The following is a 20,902-nucleotide window of genomic DNA, read 5'->3' as shown; positions in this document are numbered from 1 at the left end:
ACAGAGGAAAAAACAAATCTCTGCAAGGGTGAAACCTTTCAGCAGTTACCATAATGGTAGATTTCTGTTGCCTCACACTCTTGCAAGGTCAGAGATTTTACTGCCTGTGGTCAGAGGATGGGGAATCCTATATCTGTGACTCTGAGGTGGTCACCATCCAGGAAAGACAAATGGTATCCAGCTGCCATTGTTAGCTTGTGATGCTTTTGGGAGTCCCTCTAGAGCTTGTAAATTTCAATTGACTTTTTCTGAGAAGCACATCTCAGATTTCTGCATGCTTCAGTTACTTATCTCCAAGACCTGAGACAGTGAAGGGCTGTTAAACCCTGTGGCTGCCATTCACTAACAGCAACATAAAACAGAGGTGAGGCCCAGCTGCAGGTCCTCAGGTCCTGAGGCTGAGCCTGGGGCTGTGTTTCCCTTGTGGCCATGGCTGGCACCAGGCAGAGCTGCTGTGTCCTGCCTGCCCCTAGGCCTTGCTCTCACTGCTTACTGTTGTGCACAACTGCATGCTGCTCGCCCTGTCCGTAGGAGGAACAGTCCTAGTTGGAAATCAGGCAGTCCATTTGGATGTTGTCCTCTGTGGGGCTGGTCTGCAGGCAAAGGACAGAGCATTGGAGGGCAGACAGCAGTGTCGCATCTTACACACTTCCCTGACAGCTCACAGTGGCAGGAGGACTTGAGTGGGAGGAGATGGAGGAATTAATGGTAACAGGCACTAACTGCACCATAGGGATTTTTTCTTCTGCTGTGCCTCTGGGGCTCTCAGCAGTCTGTCTGCTGCCATGAGAGGTGCTCTGGCCTCCCCAGCCCACCCTCCAGTGGTAACCAGAGTGCAGAGAGCTTTGGAAGTTTGCTTGTGGTCACCCTGACAGATGATGGAACATTGATGTAGCTTGATGCTCATAAGTCAGAACAAGGAGAGGCTGGAGGGACAGGCAAAGGAGAAAGAGGGGAAGAGGGCAAGGTGGACAGCAGGGCCTGCCAGGTATCCTCTCATCAGCAGCCAGAGTCTCCTGCTCCCAAAGCAGCTGAGTTCACCTGTCCCCAGCTAGCCTCTTGCACACTGCTGCCAACATGTGTGCCTGGCCAAAAATTTATATATCTGTGGTATTGCAGGTATTTCCTTCAACTTAAGTTTGCTAAATGATGTAGGAATAGGCCTGGTACATGAACGTACTCCAAAACATGAACGAGCTGCGACTTTTGGAAGGTAAAAAGCAAAGTTAAAGGCGTGGGGTCTTGGCTCAGCAAGTGGGCTGAAGTGGCAGTAAGTGAAAGTAAACAGAATACACTATGAATGCTGCAGTGTGCATTGGTGTAGAGGGACGTAGAGAACGTAAATATTTTTCAGAGTGAAAATGTGCAGAAGACATTGAGTTGGGAAGCGGTAAGCGTTATGACAGGCAGCAGATGTTTTCTTCTGTCTTCTGTGGTGTAAGAGTTAGAACCATCACCACTCATTTCTGACAGCTGCTCACATGAAAACGTGTGGATGGCCAAGCTCAGAGCTCTTTTAAAGGTAATGATTACAAGATAGACTTGCAGACATTGCCTTTGTAGGGAAGTGATGTCCCTGTTCATTGCAGGGGAATTAGAGGAGATGACCTTTAAAGGTCCTTTCCAACTCAGATAGTTGTATGATTCTATTCAGACACTACAGAAGCACCCAAAGACCACTGACCTCGCTGCTGGAGCTGTCTGGCCAGTTTCGATGTAGAGAAACAAAGACACAAAAATATTCAGGACACTGAAAATGCAGGTGGAGCACTGAAACTCCTGGTATGTGCTAAAGTAGGCTGTTGTGCCAATTCATAGAATCATAGAATGGCTTGAGTTGAGAAGGACCACAACGATCATCGAGTTTCAACCCCCTGCTGCATGCAGGCTTGCCAGCCCGAAGACCAGAGCCACATCCAGCCTGGCCTTGAATGCCTTCAGGGATGGGGCATCCACAACCTCCTTGGGCAACCAGTGAGTCACCACTGTGTGAAGAACTTCCTTCTACTATCTAACCTAAACCTCCCCTGTGTCAGTTTCAGACCATTCCCCCTTGTCCTATCACTAGCCACCTTGGTAGACAGCTGTTGCCCCTCCTGTTTGTATGCTCCCTTCCAGTACTGGAAGGCCACAATGAGGTCCCCCAGAGCCTTCTCTTCTCTAAGAGCCCAGTTCCCTCAACCTTTCTTCATAGGACAGGTGCTCCAGCCCTCTGATCATCTTAGTGCCCCTCCTCTGGCCATTCCAAGAGCTCTGTGTCTTTCTTGTTCTGGGGGCCCGAGGCCAGGACGCAGTACTCCAGATGGGGCCTCACAAGAGCTGAATAGACAGGGACAATCACCTCCCTCTCCCTGCTGGCCACCCCTTTTTCAATGCAGCCCAGAACACAGTTGGCCTTCCAGGCTGGAAGCGCACACTGCTGGCTCACGTCCAGCTTCTCATCCACCAGGACCCCAAGTCCTTCTCCGCAGGGCTGCTCTCAACAGGTTCTTCCCCCAGTCTGTATAAACACCTGGGATTGCTCCGACCCAAGTCAGCACCCTGCACTTGGCCTTACTGAACCTCATTATTTTCACGTGGGCCCACTTCTCCAGCCTGTCCAGGTCCCTCTGGATGGCTTTCCTTCCCTCCAATGTATCGACTGCACCACTCAGCTTGGTGTCACCCGCAAACTTGCTGAGGGTGCACTTGATGCCATCGTCTGTGTCGTTGATGAAGATGCTGAAGAGCACCAGTCCCAAGACCGACCCCTGAAGGACACCGCTTGTGAGCGGCCTCCACTCTGACACAGAACCATTGATCACAACCCTTTGGCTGCAACCAGCCAGCCAGTTCTTAATCCACAGCCATCCTTCAAATCCACAGCTCTCCAGTTTAGAGAGATTGTCTGATCAGGCACTTGCAGATTTTTCCATCTGTTACCTCTTTACCTTCCAGTGCTTCCATGCTGAATTTAGGTACAGAGACCTGTGGGGGTATTAGACAAAGGCAAAAAAATACGATTTGGAACAAACCTATGAATCTTCACCTGCAGCACAAATTTCAGCATTTTGTTTGTAGCTCAAAGAGAAGTATATCTACAGAAAGTTGATTTGTTTGCTTGATTTATTTTTTCCTTGTATAATAAAAACCAAAAGAGTTTGCTGTAAGGGCACTGCTGAATTTTCTGTTTTTGACTCTGAGGCACTCAGCTGTGAGCAAATATTTCACACATCTCAAAGCAATCAGAATGTCCAAGTGCGGCACACTGGGTGCCTCGCCATGGTACAGTGCTTTAATACTAAGAGGTTTTCTTTCCTTTTCACTAAAGTAAATTTGTTGTGTAAATGAAGTAGATTGTGCAGCGTGAATATGAGCCTCTATTGAAAAACTGGGAATATGTTCGAGGTATTCTTTGTAGAGTGGAAAAAAAGTATTGAAAGTGTCTCTGGCTGAAATAAATATGGAAAATACAGTAGAGACAAGATTTTATACTTCAGTGGAGAGCTGTTATCTTGCATTGCATTTGATCTTTTTTCTGAAGATACTCTAAATCCTGCCTGGACCATTAATAGAAAGGTTTCTTCAGAAGCATTTTGCTATAATGGAGTTTCTTTAATTTCTTAAGATGGAAGTTGTAGATACAATCTCTCTAAATGCCTGTGTAAACAAATGCATTTTAATTGGTGCAGGATCATCTTTGATGGCTTATTAAGAGCGTTGCAGAGCTGTAAATATATCATTCCTGGCAGTTCAGGAAAAGTGTTATCTTATGGAGGAGTAAGGCAGGTGTGCCTGTAGCTCCTGCTACACAGTGGGGTATATAATTATGTCTGTATCTACATTGTATGTATGTACAGGGGTACCCAGGAATATAGAAAATAACATGCAAACATTTTATTTTCAGCATCATAAAGCTATCCGTAGCAAAATTCTGTCATCAATCAGATGTGATTATGCATAAAAATAAAAAGAGATGGAGCTCTTGTAGGAGCTTGTAAGCAGGAGGGGGACGGACTCTTAAAACTAAAAAGGGGTTACTAAACTAAACTAAACTAAAATTTGGGTTAGATGTTAGGAAGAAGATCTTTACTTAGAGGACGTGAGGCCCTGGCACAGGCAGCCTGGAGAGCTGAGAGTGCCCCGTGCCTGGAGCTGGCTTGAACGGGCCCTGGGCAGCCTTAGCTGGGGGGGTTCCCAGCCTATGGCAGGGGGTGGGACTGGGCAGGCTGAGAGGTTGGCATCTTTAGAAGCAGCTAGTGATAAGGGTTTGGACAGTAATGCTATCTGCAGTCATGGCCGGAATGGGTCACGAAAGATCCTCATTTGCTGATTCTCTCTGAAACTTTACTGCTCCCCATACAGGTGGTGGCTCTTCGTACATAAAACTGTGAAGAGTCTTCCTGTAAAACACAGTATTTTATGACTGCAGTTAGCTAGCTCACTTCTGTATTTTATGCCGAATTTGTTGTCTGGTGGCAGATAGAATCACTTTTCTTACGGAAGCAAACCCCGTGGTTCACTGCAGCGGTTTCCGAGCTGAAGTTGTTGGCTCAACCCAAACCCCTTTGATTCATGAAGCACCTGGACTCCAGAGTCTGTGTATGTGACTCCAGATGTGAATTTTTGGTGCAGGGATCCTTCTCTGACTTTATTCTATGTATGTTATTAATCCAGATTACTTAGTCATTGTGCAGCAATGAAAAATTTAGTAACTGCTCTATATTTAAACTTGTGTATATTAACTTCATTGCACAGCACAGGACCAGGTTTAAATGTGGAAAAAAATGTGAAACACGAAAGGAGGAATTTGAAATGCTTCAGTGACTCTGTCCAGTTTGTACGAATATTGCTTCTCCTTGATTTATTTCAGAATTTTTATTCAGGTTACCTGTAATAGTTGTTTGTTTGTTTGTTTGTTTTTGAAGTGTGGAGGCTGTTTGTATTAAGAACTCTGGGGCTTTCCTTGTGAGCTAGGACGGGACTTACATTGTGGCAGGCTCTGAAGCTGTCTGTTTCTTGGATTGAAATAGATGAAGTGCAGAAATGATGATTTTCTTTAAATTTTTGCACTTATTTCAAATATATCTTTTGTTTTCAGTAGTGCAACTTCTAATGACTGCATTTTCATTGTCATTTGAGTGTTTGATCTGTAGTGTTCTTTTATTTGCAAAACATCTCCAAGTAAATATATTTAGCAATTGGCTTAAGAGTGTGTCAACCTCCTGTAGACACAGCTAGTTTAGTAGACTAAATTTGGGACTTCTGAAATACAGACACATGTTCAGCCATGCAAGCATTTTTAGCACTGAAAACATATTGCAGAAAGCACAGCTCGGGCCTTCTTGTGAAGCAGGCAGTGTTTCATGTCCATACATGCTTTCACATCCTTGCTGCACACACCTCAGTATGGCCAGGACAACAGGGTGTCCTGACTGGGCAATCTGCTGGTAAGGCTCAGTAGGTATGGAGAAGTCAGGGCTGTTCTGGGACTTCCCATGGGACATCAGGCTTTGCTGGCAGTTGGCCCTTTCCTATTACAGCCAGCATTGAGTCAACACAAGAATGCGTACGTGTGAGAGAGTCACTCTTCTAACTTGGAGAGGCTGTGGACTGAGGTCTTGACGCACAAGGTGGATCCGTCAGGAATGTGACCTGTGTCTGTTGAGCTCTGTGCTCTTGTCTGTGACTGCTGAGGAATCCGTGGATGAGCATTGCCATTTTGATGCTTTCTGCAGTGAGCAGCACAATGTCAGCAGTGCGAACTGCTGCTGCTGTCTTCAAGTGTAGCCTGGAGGACATGCCTGCCCCGTGCTTCCTATCACAGATGTGAGGAGGGCTGTCAGCAGCTCTGTCTTGTGTGGGTTTCCCTGCCAGGGCGGTGTGATGCATGCATGTTTGGACATGGCAGCGTTTTTCACTGCCACCCTGTAAGCTGTCATGAGTGTCTGTGCCATGTAATTTCACTTAGGCCTGGCTGAGGCATGTCACAGGGAGGGTAAAGCAGCTTGCTTTGGACATGCATTGCCAAAGGAAAGCTTTGCCTTTCCTGTTGACTTGGTGCAGATCAATGGATTAAACAACAGACCCCAGTTTAGGTCTCTCGATTTGTACTTGTGTGGTTTAGGAAACGTACTTTCACTGCCACCAGAGAGCTGTGCAGCTGCTGCCTGAGCAGTAGCTTTCTGCTTTTTGCTGCCTACTTTTTAACTGTCTGCAGGCTATTTCTATCTGCCACGCTGTGTCTAAAAAAGCTACGGAGAGCTCCCATGGAAAGCCTGTAGGTGGATCAGGTCACTCCACAAACCTACAGCACTGTATTGGATAAGACTGGCAGTTTGAACTGCACTGTTTTTTTCTTTTCTTATTTTTTTTTTTGCTGCTATGTGAGTCAAATGCTGTTTTCCAAGCAGTCTGATTTATACAGTCACAGCAGTGTTGATTGGAAGGACCTCTGAAACACTGTGGTTTTGTCAAGATGAATTTTGAAAAACCTCCAGCAGCAGCACTTGTGCAGCTTTTCTGGGCAACCTATTCTGCATATGCACTGCTTTCGTAATAAATTTGTTTCCTAATGCCCATCCTGTACCTCACAGCCATTGCCTCTTATTTCATTATTTGGCCTTACCAAGGAGTATTTTGTTCCCATTGCAACCACCCGTCAAGAAGTTGTAGGAATTTCTTGGAATTGTTGCAGTTTTCTTGGAATTAAGATTATCCAGTGCAAACAATAGGCTTTTTGTTCTTTTTCTTTCCCCCTCTGCAACGTAGCATTCCATTTCTTGGTGTAAAATATATTTGCATCCAGAATTTCATACCTATGGGGAAGCTTCCTGACTGCTATTTAATAGATTAATTTATGCAATTTTGAGACAGGTTAGAGTCAGAGATCCTCACGTGCTTTTGTACAGCAGCCTGTCTTAAAAGAGTGGTAAATCCGAGCTCCTCCAGCCAGCAAGGCTCCTTGCCTTTCTGTGGAATCTGTGGACTGCAGAGCGTGGCCTTCAAGTGAACTTCTTATGGAAGTGCTGTGGGGGAATCTCCAGCACTGCTGGGCATGGCATCCTGTCAGGACTTGGTGCCTTGAGGCAGGCCCTCTGGCCTGGCAGGTTCGTTGGGCTGAAGTACTTAGCAAGTGTTGCCCCGTGCTGCTTTCACAGTTCCAGTGTGAGTTCAGGGAGTCCCAGTCAATAGCTGTTATGGTGGCTGTCAAAAAGTGATTGTCGTTTCTATGAAAGTGGTGAACCACCCACCTGCTGCAGGACAGCTGCCCCAGGGGAGCCTTGACTGACGCAGAGGGGCTATAGCTCCTTTTTATTAAGCATTAGTAGAGCATTACAGGACCATGTGATAGGCTCACTCATGAGGAAAAGACTGAAGTTGCTCAGAGAGCTGTAGCACCTCTGCTATGAAGAAAGGCTGAGGGAGTTGGGCTTTTTCAGGATGGAGAAGGGGAGACCTGACTGCGGCCTTCCAGTGCTTAATGGGAGCTTATGAACAGGAGGGAGACCGATTTTTTATGCAGTCTGATAGTGATAGAACCATAGAATCATTGAGGTTGGAAAAGACCTCCAAGATCATTTAGTTCAACTGTGAACCCATCCTCTCCATGTCCACTGACCATGTCCCTCAGTGCCTTCTCTACCCTTTTCTTGAGCACCACCAGGGACAGTGACTCCAGCACCTCCCTGAGAGGCCTGTTCCATTGCCTCACCACTCTGAGAAGAAATTAGGAGGAATTTCTTTACTAAGAATGTAGTGAGGCTGTGGCACAGGCTGCCCAGTGAGCTGCGGGTGCCCCATACCTGGAGGTGCTCAAGGCCAGGTTGGCCCTGTGCAGTCTGAGCTGGTGTGGGGCAACCAGCCTACAGCAAGGGGTTGGGAATGGGTAGGCTTTGAGTTCACAGCCCAACCCAGCCCATGCCATTCTGTGATGTTCTATGGAGTCTTGACCATCTGACATGTCTTCGTCTTCAGGCAGAAAAATACACGCAGTGTCTGAGGTGGGTCACTTGGCTTCTCTCTCAACACCTCACTCCGTCCACACAGCTCGAGTATGTGCATTTTTGGAGGCTTGTTGCAGGTCCTTAACTTCTCGGCTAAATTCAAGAGCAGCGATGAAGGGAATATTTCTGTGCATCCACATGGGAGCGGAAAAGCGTGTGCTTTTCTAGGCACCGGCTTACTTGCCTGACATCATGCGTGGTGTGGGCGAAGGTGTCATGTTTTGGAGCTGGAGCAGTGTAATTACTGCACTGAGCCGCATCGCAGGCACAGAGACTGTTCCCCAGCTCCTCTCGGACCAGACAGCTTTTTGCTTTTTTTCTAGGTAGAGTATGTGGCCTGATGTACAGAACACAAAGGGCTCAGGCTGTGATTACCTCTGCGGCTGCTTTCTGGGTGGCTCCCATCGGCCGAGGAGAAAAAGCTGTCAGTTCCCTGCAGCCAGGGAGAAGTTAGTGCTGACAGATCCTGCGTGTGACAGTTTATCTGCTGTGAAGTCAGAGTCCCTTGCTGCTGCTGTGATCGGTTACTGCAGCATGCCAGCAATGCTCTCTTACATTCTTAGAGGGTTTTTTCCCAAGATTTGTAAACTGAAAACTGTGGGGTATTTACTCTAGTAATTGTGGCAGGGTGGAGTTTCCGTGTTCATAATTCAGGCCATTGATGATGCTCTTGTGTTACAATACATGAATTAGCCACGTAAACATTTATGTAAAGATATGAGTAAAAGAATGAAAGAAAATATCCCCTTGTTTACTCTCACAAAAAAAGATGAAGTTCCCGTGGGTGTTTCAGCAAGGTGTGTTTATTACACTGTGCTGTCTGTTGTTAGAGAATGTTTTAAGGCATTATTAGTATTTTAATATCGCGCTCCTTTTAATTATTCTCATTGATCAATTAAAATATTCTTATTAACTTCAGTCGTATACTCTTTGTGGCACTGCTGCCAAGTCCTGCTTTCCCTGCTTTGCGTAGGACATAAAAGAACAGAGCTTCAGCCAGGCTCACAGCCTCGCCCACTGGATGTATCTCTGCTCGTTGCCCCAGCGGGTGCTAAGGAAGTGCACCAAACCCTTATTGTGACCCTGCAGTAAGCAGACTTTCTTCAAATACCAGCAGAGGCAGATAAGCTGGATATGGAGCCTGGCTTCCACTGATGTATTTCAACATGAATATTAAATAGACTTTAGATTAACAGTTCAATGTATTCGTTATAATACTACTAATTACTGCAAGCAGTCATTCTGGTCCTTGTGTTCAACTCTCTGTTTGCCACGTGGGTACTCTTCTTGTCCCCTCTCTTGCCACATCCTCCTTTATCCTCAGTCCCCACTTCTTTGTCAGCTGTCTAAATAGAGTTGCATCCAAGTTGTACCGAGTGACGCAATGGCTGCATGCATGCTTAGGGGCCAGTTAGAAATCAAAAAGACGGATTGAATTCAGTGCCCGAAGCAAGATTTTAGTTAATACACACACAAAAAAAACAGGTAGCTATTAAAGGCTATAGAAAGAGAAATAAAGTGTTACCCGTGTTCTCAGTATAGCTCCCAGTAGCCCCTGATGGTGGCACTTCATCCTTTGCATCTGCTGTAAAGGTCGGCGTCGTGGCTCAGCTCAGCAGTCCCAGGGCTGCTCCCACCTATGAGGCTGTGCATGAAATAAAAGCGGTTTGGTTGTTAGGTGCAGAGCCTTGAATTACAAACCAAACCCCAGCCCTAAACAAAGAGTATGGCATCTGTTCTCTCTTGAATCATACTTCCACCAATAACCTCTTTCTCCTAAATGACTTGAAGAAAGAATTAACAGTTCTACAGAATGCTCTTTGAATTCATACCTAATGCACCACTAATTTACAGGCAGCCAGAACTACAAGTCAGTGTGTCGTCATTACAGCGCTGAATTTTCATTAGGTTTTACTTTGCTTTTTTCTCCCCCATTCATTCTCAGGTTTTTGCATTACAGTACTCAGTCCAGATACGATGTTACCTGTCATTCAGTTTACACTGAATCCTCTTAAGTTGCATTTCAGATACTGATGCTGAATTCTTGTTCTGAATGTCCTGACCAGGAGCATTACATTTCCCGCACAGTTTGTTTCCTTCATGCAGCATAGAGCAGATTGGAAACAGATAATTATTCATGTCACACTTGTGATCCGCTTCGCTTATTATTAGTGCTGTGTGGGGGCTGTAGGCATGCTCCAGATCATTGCTTTGTTCAGTCTGGGCTGGTGGAAAGAAAATGGTACAGATGTTGCTCATGTAAGTGCTGCATCTATTTCCATTGTGTAAAACTGAAAGGTGCGATGTTCTTTGGTTTGCTCTGCTTTGCTTTGGCAGTTACAGTAGAGTTGCATGGAGTATTGTACTGCCAGTGCCTCCTTAAAGAAATACAAAAAGTTTGGAAATCAGCTAGCTGTAGAAATGCCATTTTGCTTATCCTTATTCTTCACCAATGCATTTGATGCCATTAGTATAGGAGAAAAGTTGCTGGGAGTGGTAATGGTATCACTTAAACGAGAGCAATGGACCTGACACTGCTGGAGCTCATTGGTGTTGCTCCAAGTGTTGTTCTGGCTCCCTCACAGTGGGCTGTGGGTTTGTGCATGGGCAGGAGCAAAAAGGGTCTATGGTGAGGGCTGAGAGTACAGCTGGAAGCAGCCGTGCCTTGCAGGAGCACAACCATCACATCGGGCAGTGGGGAGCTGCAGTGTGCAGGCTCTGCTCCCTCTCATGGGCTGGAAAGCCATCCAGGTTGGGGTGAAGTCTCCACTTTTCTTCTTTATTCAACCACACATTCAGTGTGCAGCCTCGGTTGAGTTACTTTCTCTGGATGTACTTCCCCTTCCTTAAGTTGGGAATAACCAGACGGAGCAAACTGCTTTCAAATATAGGTATGAAAATAGTGTATGAGTGTGCCAAGTAGCATTACTACATTTCAAGTGACCTTTCGGTCTGAAACTTTGCCAAAGGAAGGGGAGAGGAAGCCACTGTTGAATTGAGTTTTGCAGAGAGATCCTGCAAACAGATGGTGTTTGCATATAGGATGTGCAATTCAAGTGCAACTTCACTACAACACTCTTCATTTTTAATAATTGCAGACGGGCGAAACTCCGGCTATATTTGGAACAGCTAAAACAGCTCGTGCCTCTTGGGCCGGACAGCACCAGACACACCACTCTAAGTCTGTTGAAAAGAGCTAAGATGCATATCAAGGTAAAAACATTCATCTGTATTTTTACATTTTTAAAGCATAATCTTCCAGAATGTGTATCCATAACGAGGAGTTTTAATTTTCACACAAGATCTGTATCCATATGTCTGATCTTCTGGCTCTATTGGTCTGTATTAGAAGCAGGGTTTTCACTCAGGTTATCAAGTTTTTTATGTGCTTTGCAGTATCAGATATATAAAATGGTGATTTTGTGATTATTAATGGTTTATATTGCATTAAAATATATGTATATCATGGGTGTTATTTGATTAATGTACTTATTTTAAGGACTGAAAAAAGTAGCATTGTACTGCACTTGATATCAGTGTGAAAATACCAATAACTGGTAATGAAATAACTAACGGAGTCAAAGGGATTATAGCTCCTAACGAGTCTCACCCTCATCCCATACTCCAGCAACCAGATCCTGGAGCATGTGCCAATCACTTAAAAGAAACCAAAAATAAAATCTCATCTCCTGTTAGCTGCCACTCCCTTTGCATGCTTTGTGTGAGCAACACCTGAGCCACCAGCTGAAAACCAAAACGAAACCTCACCTATGCTTTAGCAACAGTACAGGTTAGACATGTGCACAGACAACACAAAGGAGATCCCTCCTGAGCCCTGCTCTTTCCTAAGACTGCGTAGTTTCACTCTCGTCATTTTCAGGGGAATGGAAGCACAGATAGATGATAATATTTAAATGCAGAAGGTTAAAGAACAGGTTTCTGATGCCGTCTCCAGGACTGTAATTATTTGTCTAGCATTTTTTTCAAGGTAAAAGGGGAAAAGAGACAAAAGCAAAAAGTGTCGTGAGAGGCTGAATGCTGCCAGTAGTCTGGGAATATTTTGGAGAACAGCCTGCTGCTGTACAGCAGTGACATTCAGTGCAATTGCAGAAATGGCTGTAATTCGTAGGAAGCATTAAGGATGAATTCAAGCAAAGCCATTCTTGTAAACAAGGTTACTCAGCTCCTTCTTCAGCTCTTGTAAGCACGTTTACTCCAGCTGAGCAACCCCTGTTTTGACCACTGGAGATTTTGGCTGCTTGTTTATAATTCAGGCTAACATGCATGAAAGGCACTGCGTGTGGTTTTTGTCTCGGGCTGCCCCCCTATCATGGGCTTATGCATACAAATTGAAAAACTGTTTTTACAAGTGGCAAGTGTGAGAGATTAGCCATGCAGTTAACATTTCAGCTGCTGATAACAGAGCTAGGAACGGATTCTTTCCCAGTCTGTCGTGCACGGTACCATGTACTCCTTTTCTCAAAAGTGAAACTGAAGTTTTGTTTTCTTTTTGAGATTCTAACTGAACCCACCTCCACTGTTCTGATGCCTGACTGCTCCCCTCCAACAGATCTGCAGGCTTTCGGACAGCCACCTCTCAGCTGCACTGTCAGAGCAGGCACTGCCCCGGCCTTTCCAACACAGCAATTAGTTCTGAACTTTTCACACGCACACCCATACACTGAAACTTGCCCTGAGAGATCGGACAGTTTTGGGTCTCCTGGATACGAATCACCGAGTTCATTCCTGAAAGAGTTGTTGGAGTCTGGGACCACAGCCAGGAAGATAGAGGAAAAGGAAATGTGATCAGTTGGGCACATTTGGTGTGCTGTGCACATGGATGTACTCCCCATTTGCTTATTGTAACATCGTGTTCCTACGTATGATGCATATCTGAGTAGTGTGTGGCCTGGGCTCACAGTGAGGCTACAGAAATTAGGTTTCATTCAGGTGGGAAGCTGCTGAGTTGAGTAACATCAATTATGTTTTCAAAGATAAATACATTTGCTTTGGGGTTGGCATTAGAACAGCAGAATCCTTGCAGTCACTTGGCTCGTGGTTTGTTGTATGCTGTCCCACCCCACTCTCCTCTAGAAACCCACACATAGGTTCATTCACATGGTAGGGAAGAGTCAGCAGCAGCTGTATTCACTCCCAGTACATCTCCTACATCTCAGTGGTCATGTAAACACTGCTCAAAGAGAAATTTGGTCTAGCTTGTAAGTGCTTTTTCTGCCAGAACCTGTAATTTACTTCATCACTTAGATTAAAAGAATTGCCTTTTGTGTGTGTGTGTTTTGTTTGTAGCTCCTGCTTTTTATCCAATCATATCCATTCTACTTCTTCTCTAGTTATGCAGTCCGTTTTTGAAAATAGCTATCAGCGATTGGAAAAGCATTCAGCTGAGATCTGAGAGTATCCCTGCTATTACGTTTCTACCAACAGTGCATTGCGTTCTACGCAGTGTGAGGCATTCTTTTTTGTTCCAAAATGAACACCTTATTTTATTCAAGTAACAGGAAAGATCTGGAACTGATTCATGAAAGGACTCATTCACAGGTTGTTTGCTGAGAAGTATTGGATTAATAGTGCTGATTTTGTTAGGGGGTTATCATAGAGTTATCAGAGAAGTGCTAGGAAAAAGAAATGCAAGAATGAAGGGAATTGTTGGTAAATTCCTCCTACTTCATATATAAAGTAATACTGGAGTATTGATAATGAAGCACTCTTAAATGGTAACAATTTCCATAGCCTCTGGTAGTACAGGGAGCACAGAGGAGCCTGTAATGGTTCCTTTACGGCGATAACTCTCTTGTTTCACCTAAAGAGCCATAAAACTCTGCTTGAAACCGGAGCCGTGCTTTAGTTACCAAAGATGGTGACAGTTTTGCCTGACAAAATGATTTAAATATTCCCCAGAACCGAGGCAACAATCATTCAGTCTTAGCTGAGAAGCTTTTGCTAGTGGCAAAAGGGTCCCTAAGGAATACTTTTCTTTTACTGTATCCATGTATTTTACTGTGAAACCAATTCGCTTCCGGACTGGCCAGCTGAAGTTGCACGGAGCTCTACAGGGTGGAAACAGAAATAATTGTGTCTGATCATCAATTCGCGCTCTAAAAGAACTGATTGGAGAAGATCCAAAGTTACGATGCTTTAACACAAGTACGATCTGTTGGCTTACTGATACTCTCTCTCTTTAAGAAATTGGAAGAACAGGACCGAAAAGCTCTGAATATTAAAGAACAATTACAGCGGGAACACCGCTACCTCAAACGCAGGTTGGAGCAGCTATCCGTGCAGGGCATGGAGCGCATCCGCACTGACAGTATGGGATCAACAATATCCACTGACTCTGAACAAGGTAAGTGCGTGGGGCTGCCCAGAGGGGCCTGCAGCTGTGGGAAGGAGGGGGAAGCAGGGAAGCAAAAAAAATCTATTTTTCGATACACAATTTAGAACTAAGATCAAGTTTTCAACAAAACCCAGACAAAACTGTTCCGTTACGCAATCTACAGAACGAAAAGCAACGGCATCTTTTGTATATTCTTTGCAAAGCAGTTATTTGCCTTAATTCCTTTGCGTGAGTAAATCAGTTTCACATCATTTCTTGTGAAATGTTACAATATTTTCTGTGCAGTGATCACCAAGTGTTTCCTACATTTGGTTTTCATTTAAGAGTGAGCTGTCGGAGCTCCCCATCACCTTTTCTCATCTTCTGGTTAGCAGTGTGTCTGTCAGTGAGGACTCACACACACAGCCCTTTCCAGGGCCCGTGGGAGACGGAGCTGTTGGTCACAGTGCAGCTCTTGGAGGACAGATGGCTGCACCGCAGTCACTGCGAGCTGACACCTGCAGGTTGAGCTGCCGCGTGTGGTGCTACAGCTCAGAGCCCAGAGGGTTTGGGTTTTCTTCGTGTGTTTTTTAAGATCAGCATCTCTGAACAGGTTGGAACTGTTCTGGGACAGCATTTGGTGCTGATGTCACGCTGTGTATTTATGTAGGCGAGGACAGGAGGGATTTTAATTCTCGGGTGGACAAGATGCTGCTTACCTCAGGAGCTACCGTTGCAGGCTTCTTTTAATTACAGAAAATGAATGATTCGGGTTCCGCCTGCACGTTGGTTACGCAGGCAGCGCTGGCCCCTGGTTACTTGTTAGAGAAGCTGCGTTTCTGAAAATATACTTCTTGCGTTTTCTTTAGAAGTAGACATTGAAGGAATGGAGTTTACACCCGGGGAAATGGACAGTGTTGGAAGTGCCAGTGATGCTGAAGACCACTACAGTTTGCAAAGCGGCTCGAGCGATGGAGGTTACACACATTCCCGCAGACTGAATGCCAGGCTCTCATAGTGCCTGAGTTACCAGTTCAACTCAGGACCATCTGACTGAAGCACTTATATATGAATATTCCAGAGGTGTCAACTGCCACTCTTCCGGGAAACCCCAACCACAGTACTCTGACATGGAGGTTTCTTACCCACGGTTCCCTGCACTGTAACCACAATATTAGATATTGTAAATCATGGGTTTGTTGCAGAGAACTGTGGTTAGGTACAGTTGTGACTTAAAGCTAGCTTGATGTAGCTCTACTGCAAATTAAAGAAAAGAAATTGTCATTCCATTCAAGAGGTATTAAATTCAAACTGTTGGAAGCATGGCATAAGGAAGTTTGACAGTTATTTTGATTTTGCAGAAACCATTTTCAAACATGGAAGAATGAACAGAAACTACCATGCGTTAGTGATTCGGAGATAACAAAAACCTAAAACTACTTTTTGTGGTATTTTTACATGGAAAAAAAGAAAATGGAACCCTGTATAGCAGGCTCTGTTGTATCAATTCTTTCAGCAGTTGTTTGGGTAAAGCAGGCGGATAAACCTTCAAATTACAGATGATCTTTAGAAAAGGTCATATTTACAAGTCACTACTGTACTTCAAAATGGGGGAAAAGCCAGCTCTAGTAATGACTTCATGTGGGATGATCTCAACTTTCTTCTGCTTTTTTGTATTCAGTATCCAACCAGCAGCAAATCATTCCATCCATGTTAACAGGAGGAGTAGAATGCAGCACTGCAGTTTGGACCTGTTACTGTGGAATGGATGACATTGAAGCATTTCAGTGTTTTTGGTGGTGTTTTTTTTTTCATTTCTTTGTCTGAAAAATACAGAACTCAAGCGATCCAGATTGTGATAGCTAATCTTTCCTTGCAGGGAAATGAAATTTCTGTTTGCTTGTATTTTTTTTTTTCTTTTTACACATGTCAATACATTTTTATGGAAGGCATGGCTTAAAAATACAGTATTCAGCTAGAAGATAATTAATCCTTTTTTCTTTTGCACACTATAATTGCATTTTCTATTCTTAAAAAAGTGCAAAAAATTTAAATGTATGCTGTAAAACAGCAAAGTTTATTTAGTACTCATCAAGCTGTTCAGAACATATTTACCCAAATTATAGCAATACTATGAAGATGTATTTTAATACAACTTCTGCTTAGTGAAGTCATTAGAGCTTGGCTTGCCGGGTAAGAAAAAATGGACCAGTCTTTGCATTACCTGTTTAAAGAAGGTCTTTTAAAAAAAAAAAAAAAAAAAAAAAAAAAAAAAGAAAGAAAAAAGGAAAAAAAAAAGAGAAAAAAGCTATAAACACTTTTAGGGAAGTGATTTTAGCAAGTGTAGTCTATATTTCCTGTAAGAGATTTTGTATTATATTTTCCTAAATGTTCTCATTTACTTGTATAGGGAGGGGAATGGTACAGACCCAGACCAGAGTCTCAGGGACTCTTCACCTTTGTCATATTGTGCCTTGGTGACCATTTATGTATGCCTCTCCTTTTCATTGTTTAAAGGACAACTAAGCTTTGTTTCCAGACCCTCCATTTGAATGGTCAGTTGTCCACCTTCCTACCGATGAAGTAGAGAGGTGTGTTTATATCTTTACCCTCTCACAACTGATTCAGTGTGGCTTTAAGTAAAATCCTAAATTTAGGTTTCGGTGCGAGGGTTGATTGTACAAGCCCTCCTTTTGATTCTTCAGCACCCAAATCTATATTTTGTTAGCTTATAAAGTCAGGGTCTCCGTGAGACCAGTGCTCAGTGGCTAGGGAAACACAAATGTACTGTGTAAGGCTATGGGATGTCCAAGTGTGGTGCCATTTTTAGCATTCAGATACAAGACCTCATGACATGCTGACCATAATGATCAAAAACAAAGATTCAGTTGTTCTTTCAACATCTGACATACGTGTCCTCCCTTTGGCTCTTACAACACCGAGTAGAAATACGAATACATTTTGTGGCAGCTTACAGATCCTTGTTTGCACTCTCGCTTACTGCTTGGAACTTGCCAACAAGGAAAATGTATATGTTTAATGTACATAACCTAACGGATTGCCACCCCTACTTTGGCTCTGGGGAGGGGCATAAGGTTATCAACTCTGGCAGCTGAATAAGAAAACAATTAACCTTTTCTGTGATGCAGGTTTTGGTATTATGTTGTATACACCTTGCATTTTACTAAAATCCTCGTTGTTGGGGAAAGCACACAGCAATATACTCATTGTGTGTAGCTGACAAGCAGCAGAAATTACTAGCTCCTTTGGTGCATATGAAACTAATTTCCAAATCATGGAAAAAACAAAACAAAACAAAACTAAGAGTTTACTTTAACATACGACTGTTAACAGGAAAAAAAAAACAGGCTAGTATATTGTTGCTGTTCATTTATTCTATAATGAACACGTTCATAAATTGTAAAGTGTTTCCTTTCGTGACAAGCAGCTCTTGCACAGAACCTCCTAATGAAAAGAGATTTGAAACTTACAGAAGGAAAGACAAAATTTTAAATTGAACATTATTGTACCTTAGGTCAACCTGAAATTTTCCTTTTAAAGATGAATGTGCTAACTTAATGAGTTCTTCCACGCTGGGTATCCATGGCTTTGTAGATCTTATATTTTCAATAAAAATTACTCGAATAATCTTGAGTGGAAACAAAAAGGGTTCATTTGTTTTTACTTTTCCAGTTGTTACAGTGGGGGCTGCTATCCCGGTGAAAAGATCCTCTTGATGCGTTCTTCTCCCCATTGTAAAGCAGTGCTTCCTCCAGATGCAGCCCCTTGTCTGCAGGCAGTTCAGGACAGCAGCCGGATGTCCCACAGCTGCTCCAGGTGCCGGGCTTCCCAGCTGGCATCTCAGCACCGCGCTGCCATTCAGGCTGGCAGTTCCTTCCGGAGCACATCTTACTGCGCTGTGTGTGGCGGTGGCACCCCGGGATGTGTCACCTAGGGGTGGACAGGGTGTCCTGGTTTTGCTCATTTTCAAGCTGAATCTTTGTGTGCGTGTTCGTGTGTGTACGCAGGGATTGGTGTGCTACCTGTAACCACAGCATTCATGGAAACAAATGCCGCTGCTCCAAGATTAAACGCAGCAACCGTGCTGGCAGATCTGCTGCTCTGTGTCATGACCGTGCTTTGGGCAGGTGAGGCCCCACTTCTATCTTCATCTTTCTTCCTTCACGTTACCCTGTGTGGGCAGGGCTCTGCGGAGACGCCGCCATCGCAAAGGACTTTCTGCGGAGTGTGGAGGCCTGGCCTCGGGGCTGGCCCTTCCCTGCTCCTGGGGCAGCGCTGTGAGTGAGTCTGTGCCATCACAGGGGAGAGGCATAAATCCAACCCCAAATGGTTAACTTTTCTGCAAATTCTCAGCTGCAATTAGGATGAATATGCCTTCACTCCCATCCCAGCTCTGACTAACTTGTATCCCATGGAGGCTGGCTTACTTATCTTTCTAAAAGAGTGGGGCTTGACCAGTGGAAGTTGCAGCATGTTGTTGCCTGGGACTGAATCCTGTGGGCTTTTTTGTACGAAACTCAATCTAGGCTCAGAGTGAGTTTCATTAGAATACCACAGACATAAGTTGTCCCCCAAAAATCAACAAGAACGACAGAGTTTTTCATCTGATGGGTTTCATATCATGAATGATTCTTTCTTAGTTAACATCTGGGATGGGAAAAAAAAATGCTGATAAAACCTTCATAAAATTTAAAGAATTATCGCTTTTCCTGACCCTCCACAATATTTTTTATTGACACAGAACCATAGAATCATTCAGATTGGAAAAGACTCCTAAGATCACCTAGTCCAACTGGCAGCCCATTCCCACCATACCCTCTACTTCTACTGATGTACAGTTAATAAAAGCCACGAACATCAGAATTTGGAGCATCCTACTGTACATCAGGTGTGTCCAGTTTTGGTGAATTGAATGCCAGAAGCACAGAACTGGAACAGGAGGATGCAGAGCTGTGTGCCAGCCCAGGCTGCGGCAGTGCTCCACGCGGTGCCCCAGGGCATCATTCTGCTCTTCTTGGAGGCCTTTACTGCAGCCTCCGCTCCCCAGAGAGGTGATTACTGCACCACGTTGCCACCATCCTCGCTCAGTGGCAACTACCTGAGAGTGGTTTTGTCCCTGCAGATGAGCACTGTGGAAACGAACGTCAAGGCTTTTAACCTAGGAATAGTAATTTTAGTCTCAGAAAGCTGTTAATTTCTGTTACTGCTGCAGGCCATTGGTCTTGTACGTGGTAAGAGTCAGGAACGAGGCGGTTGTTTCAGCCACTAAACTGCACATCCCAGCACTGGGGGAAGGAGAACTGACTGCCTTTAGATGCTCTTAAAGCTCTGTATTCCCCACAGACACGAATGGGGTGAACACATCAGAAACCAAATGAAGTTTCACCAAAAGCAAAATGAGCCAAATTGCCAAAGTGACCAACTAAATGTAGTACTGTTAATTGGCAGCTGCCAGAGAAACATCCAAGTATTACGTTACTACCTAGAATTGCAATGGAGGGGAAATACTGAACAGAATATGTGAGAATTTGGTCATCTTGGCCCTTCTTTCTATCTCAACTATTGCAAATCCCAGCAAAAGACTGCAGTGGAGGGAAATCCACTCGGAGTCATAGAATCATAGAATCATTAGAGTTGGAAGGGACCTCTGAAGACCATCTAGTCCAACTCGCCTGCAGTGAGCAGGGACATGCACAGCTACATCAGGTTGCCCAGGGCCTGATCCAGCCTCAACTTGAGAGTCTCCAGGGACAGGGCGTCAACCACATCACTAGGAAGCCTGTGCCAGTGCCTCACCACTCGCACTGTAAAAGATTTTCCTTTTATCCAATCTAAATCTCCCTTCTTTAAGCTTGAAGCCATCTACCCTCGTTCTATTACCACAGACCCTGCTAAAGAGTCTGTCCCCTTCTTTCCTGACGTTCCACATTGAAAAGGTTCTGCGTGCACACCTGTGTGGTGCTCGCTACATTCAGTAGCGCGTGGAATGGTGTGTTGTATTGTTATTTTGTGAGAATATACAAATCTTTTCTACCTTTTTGTTGTGTTTCATTTTTTCTTTTTGAATTGTCATCTCTATTTGCATGCAGCGTTTCTTCTCTTTGCAAATCTTTTCATATAGCTTTAATGACTACTTAATGAGGAGCTCATAGAGTTTTAGCAATTCAAATTAATGCTATGGCATTAAGGCTGAGTGCAATTTAAATTAAATTTCTTTTACACATGTTGGCCCAATGTAACCCTAACAGTCATTAACGTTATTTGTTATAACCATGGGTGCCGTATAAATTTCCACTATTAAATTCTGAAGAGAAACCAGCCTGTAAAGCAAAGTGCAAATTGAAATGCATTAGTATTAAATGTTTGAAATAATTGTACCTGAAATCACTCTGGCTCTGTACAAGGCAGAAAAAATGTGTACGAGGCGACCTGCAGGTTCTGCATGTGTGCTCTGCTGAATGGGAAATCCGCAGCCAGACGAAGGTGTGCATTTCAGTTTGTTACTGGGGGAGATGAGAGGGAGACAGAACTGAGATGCTTTTGCAAATGGTGGTGTTGTATT

The 20,902-nt window shown here is 44.2% G+C and overlaps 1 protein-coding gene across 5 annotated transcripts in view; it reads left to right on the top strand.

Annotated features, from left to right (window-relative positions):
- The window catches only part of MXD4 (MAX dimerization protein 4), a 37,933-nt gene extending 19,947 nt beyond the window's left edge, over positions 1-17,986 (top strand). For all 5 annotated transcript variants that reach the window (XM_052681977.1, XM_052681979.1, XM_052681978.1 and 2 more), the window contains 3 exons: positions 11,084-11,198; positions 14,190-14,349; positions 15,189-17,986. In XM_052681977.1, the coding sequence (XP_052537937.1) occupies positions 11,084-11,198; positions 14,190-14,349; positions 15,189-15,337 (424 nt within the window). In that variant the 3' untranslated portion in view covers positions 15,338-17,986. The remainder of the gene's footprint in view (positions 1-11,083; positions 11,199-14,189; positions 14,350-15,188) is intronic.
- The last annotated feature ends 2,916 nt before the right edge of the window (positions 17,987-20,902 follow it).

Source organism: Tympanuchus pallidicinctus, unplaced genomic scaffold, assembly GCF_026119805.1.
Source record: "Tympanuchus pallidicinctus isolate F22 unplaced genomic scaffold, pur_lepc_1.0 scaffold2, whole genome shotgun sequence".
Classification (NCBI taxonomy): Eukaryota; Metazoa; Chordata; class Aves; order Galliformes; family Phasianidae; genus Tympanuchus; species Tympanuchus pallidicinctus.
Note: the sequence above shows the minus strand (reverse complement) of the source record. Positions and strands in the feature narration are given on the sequence as shown.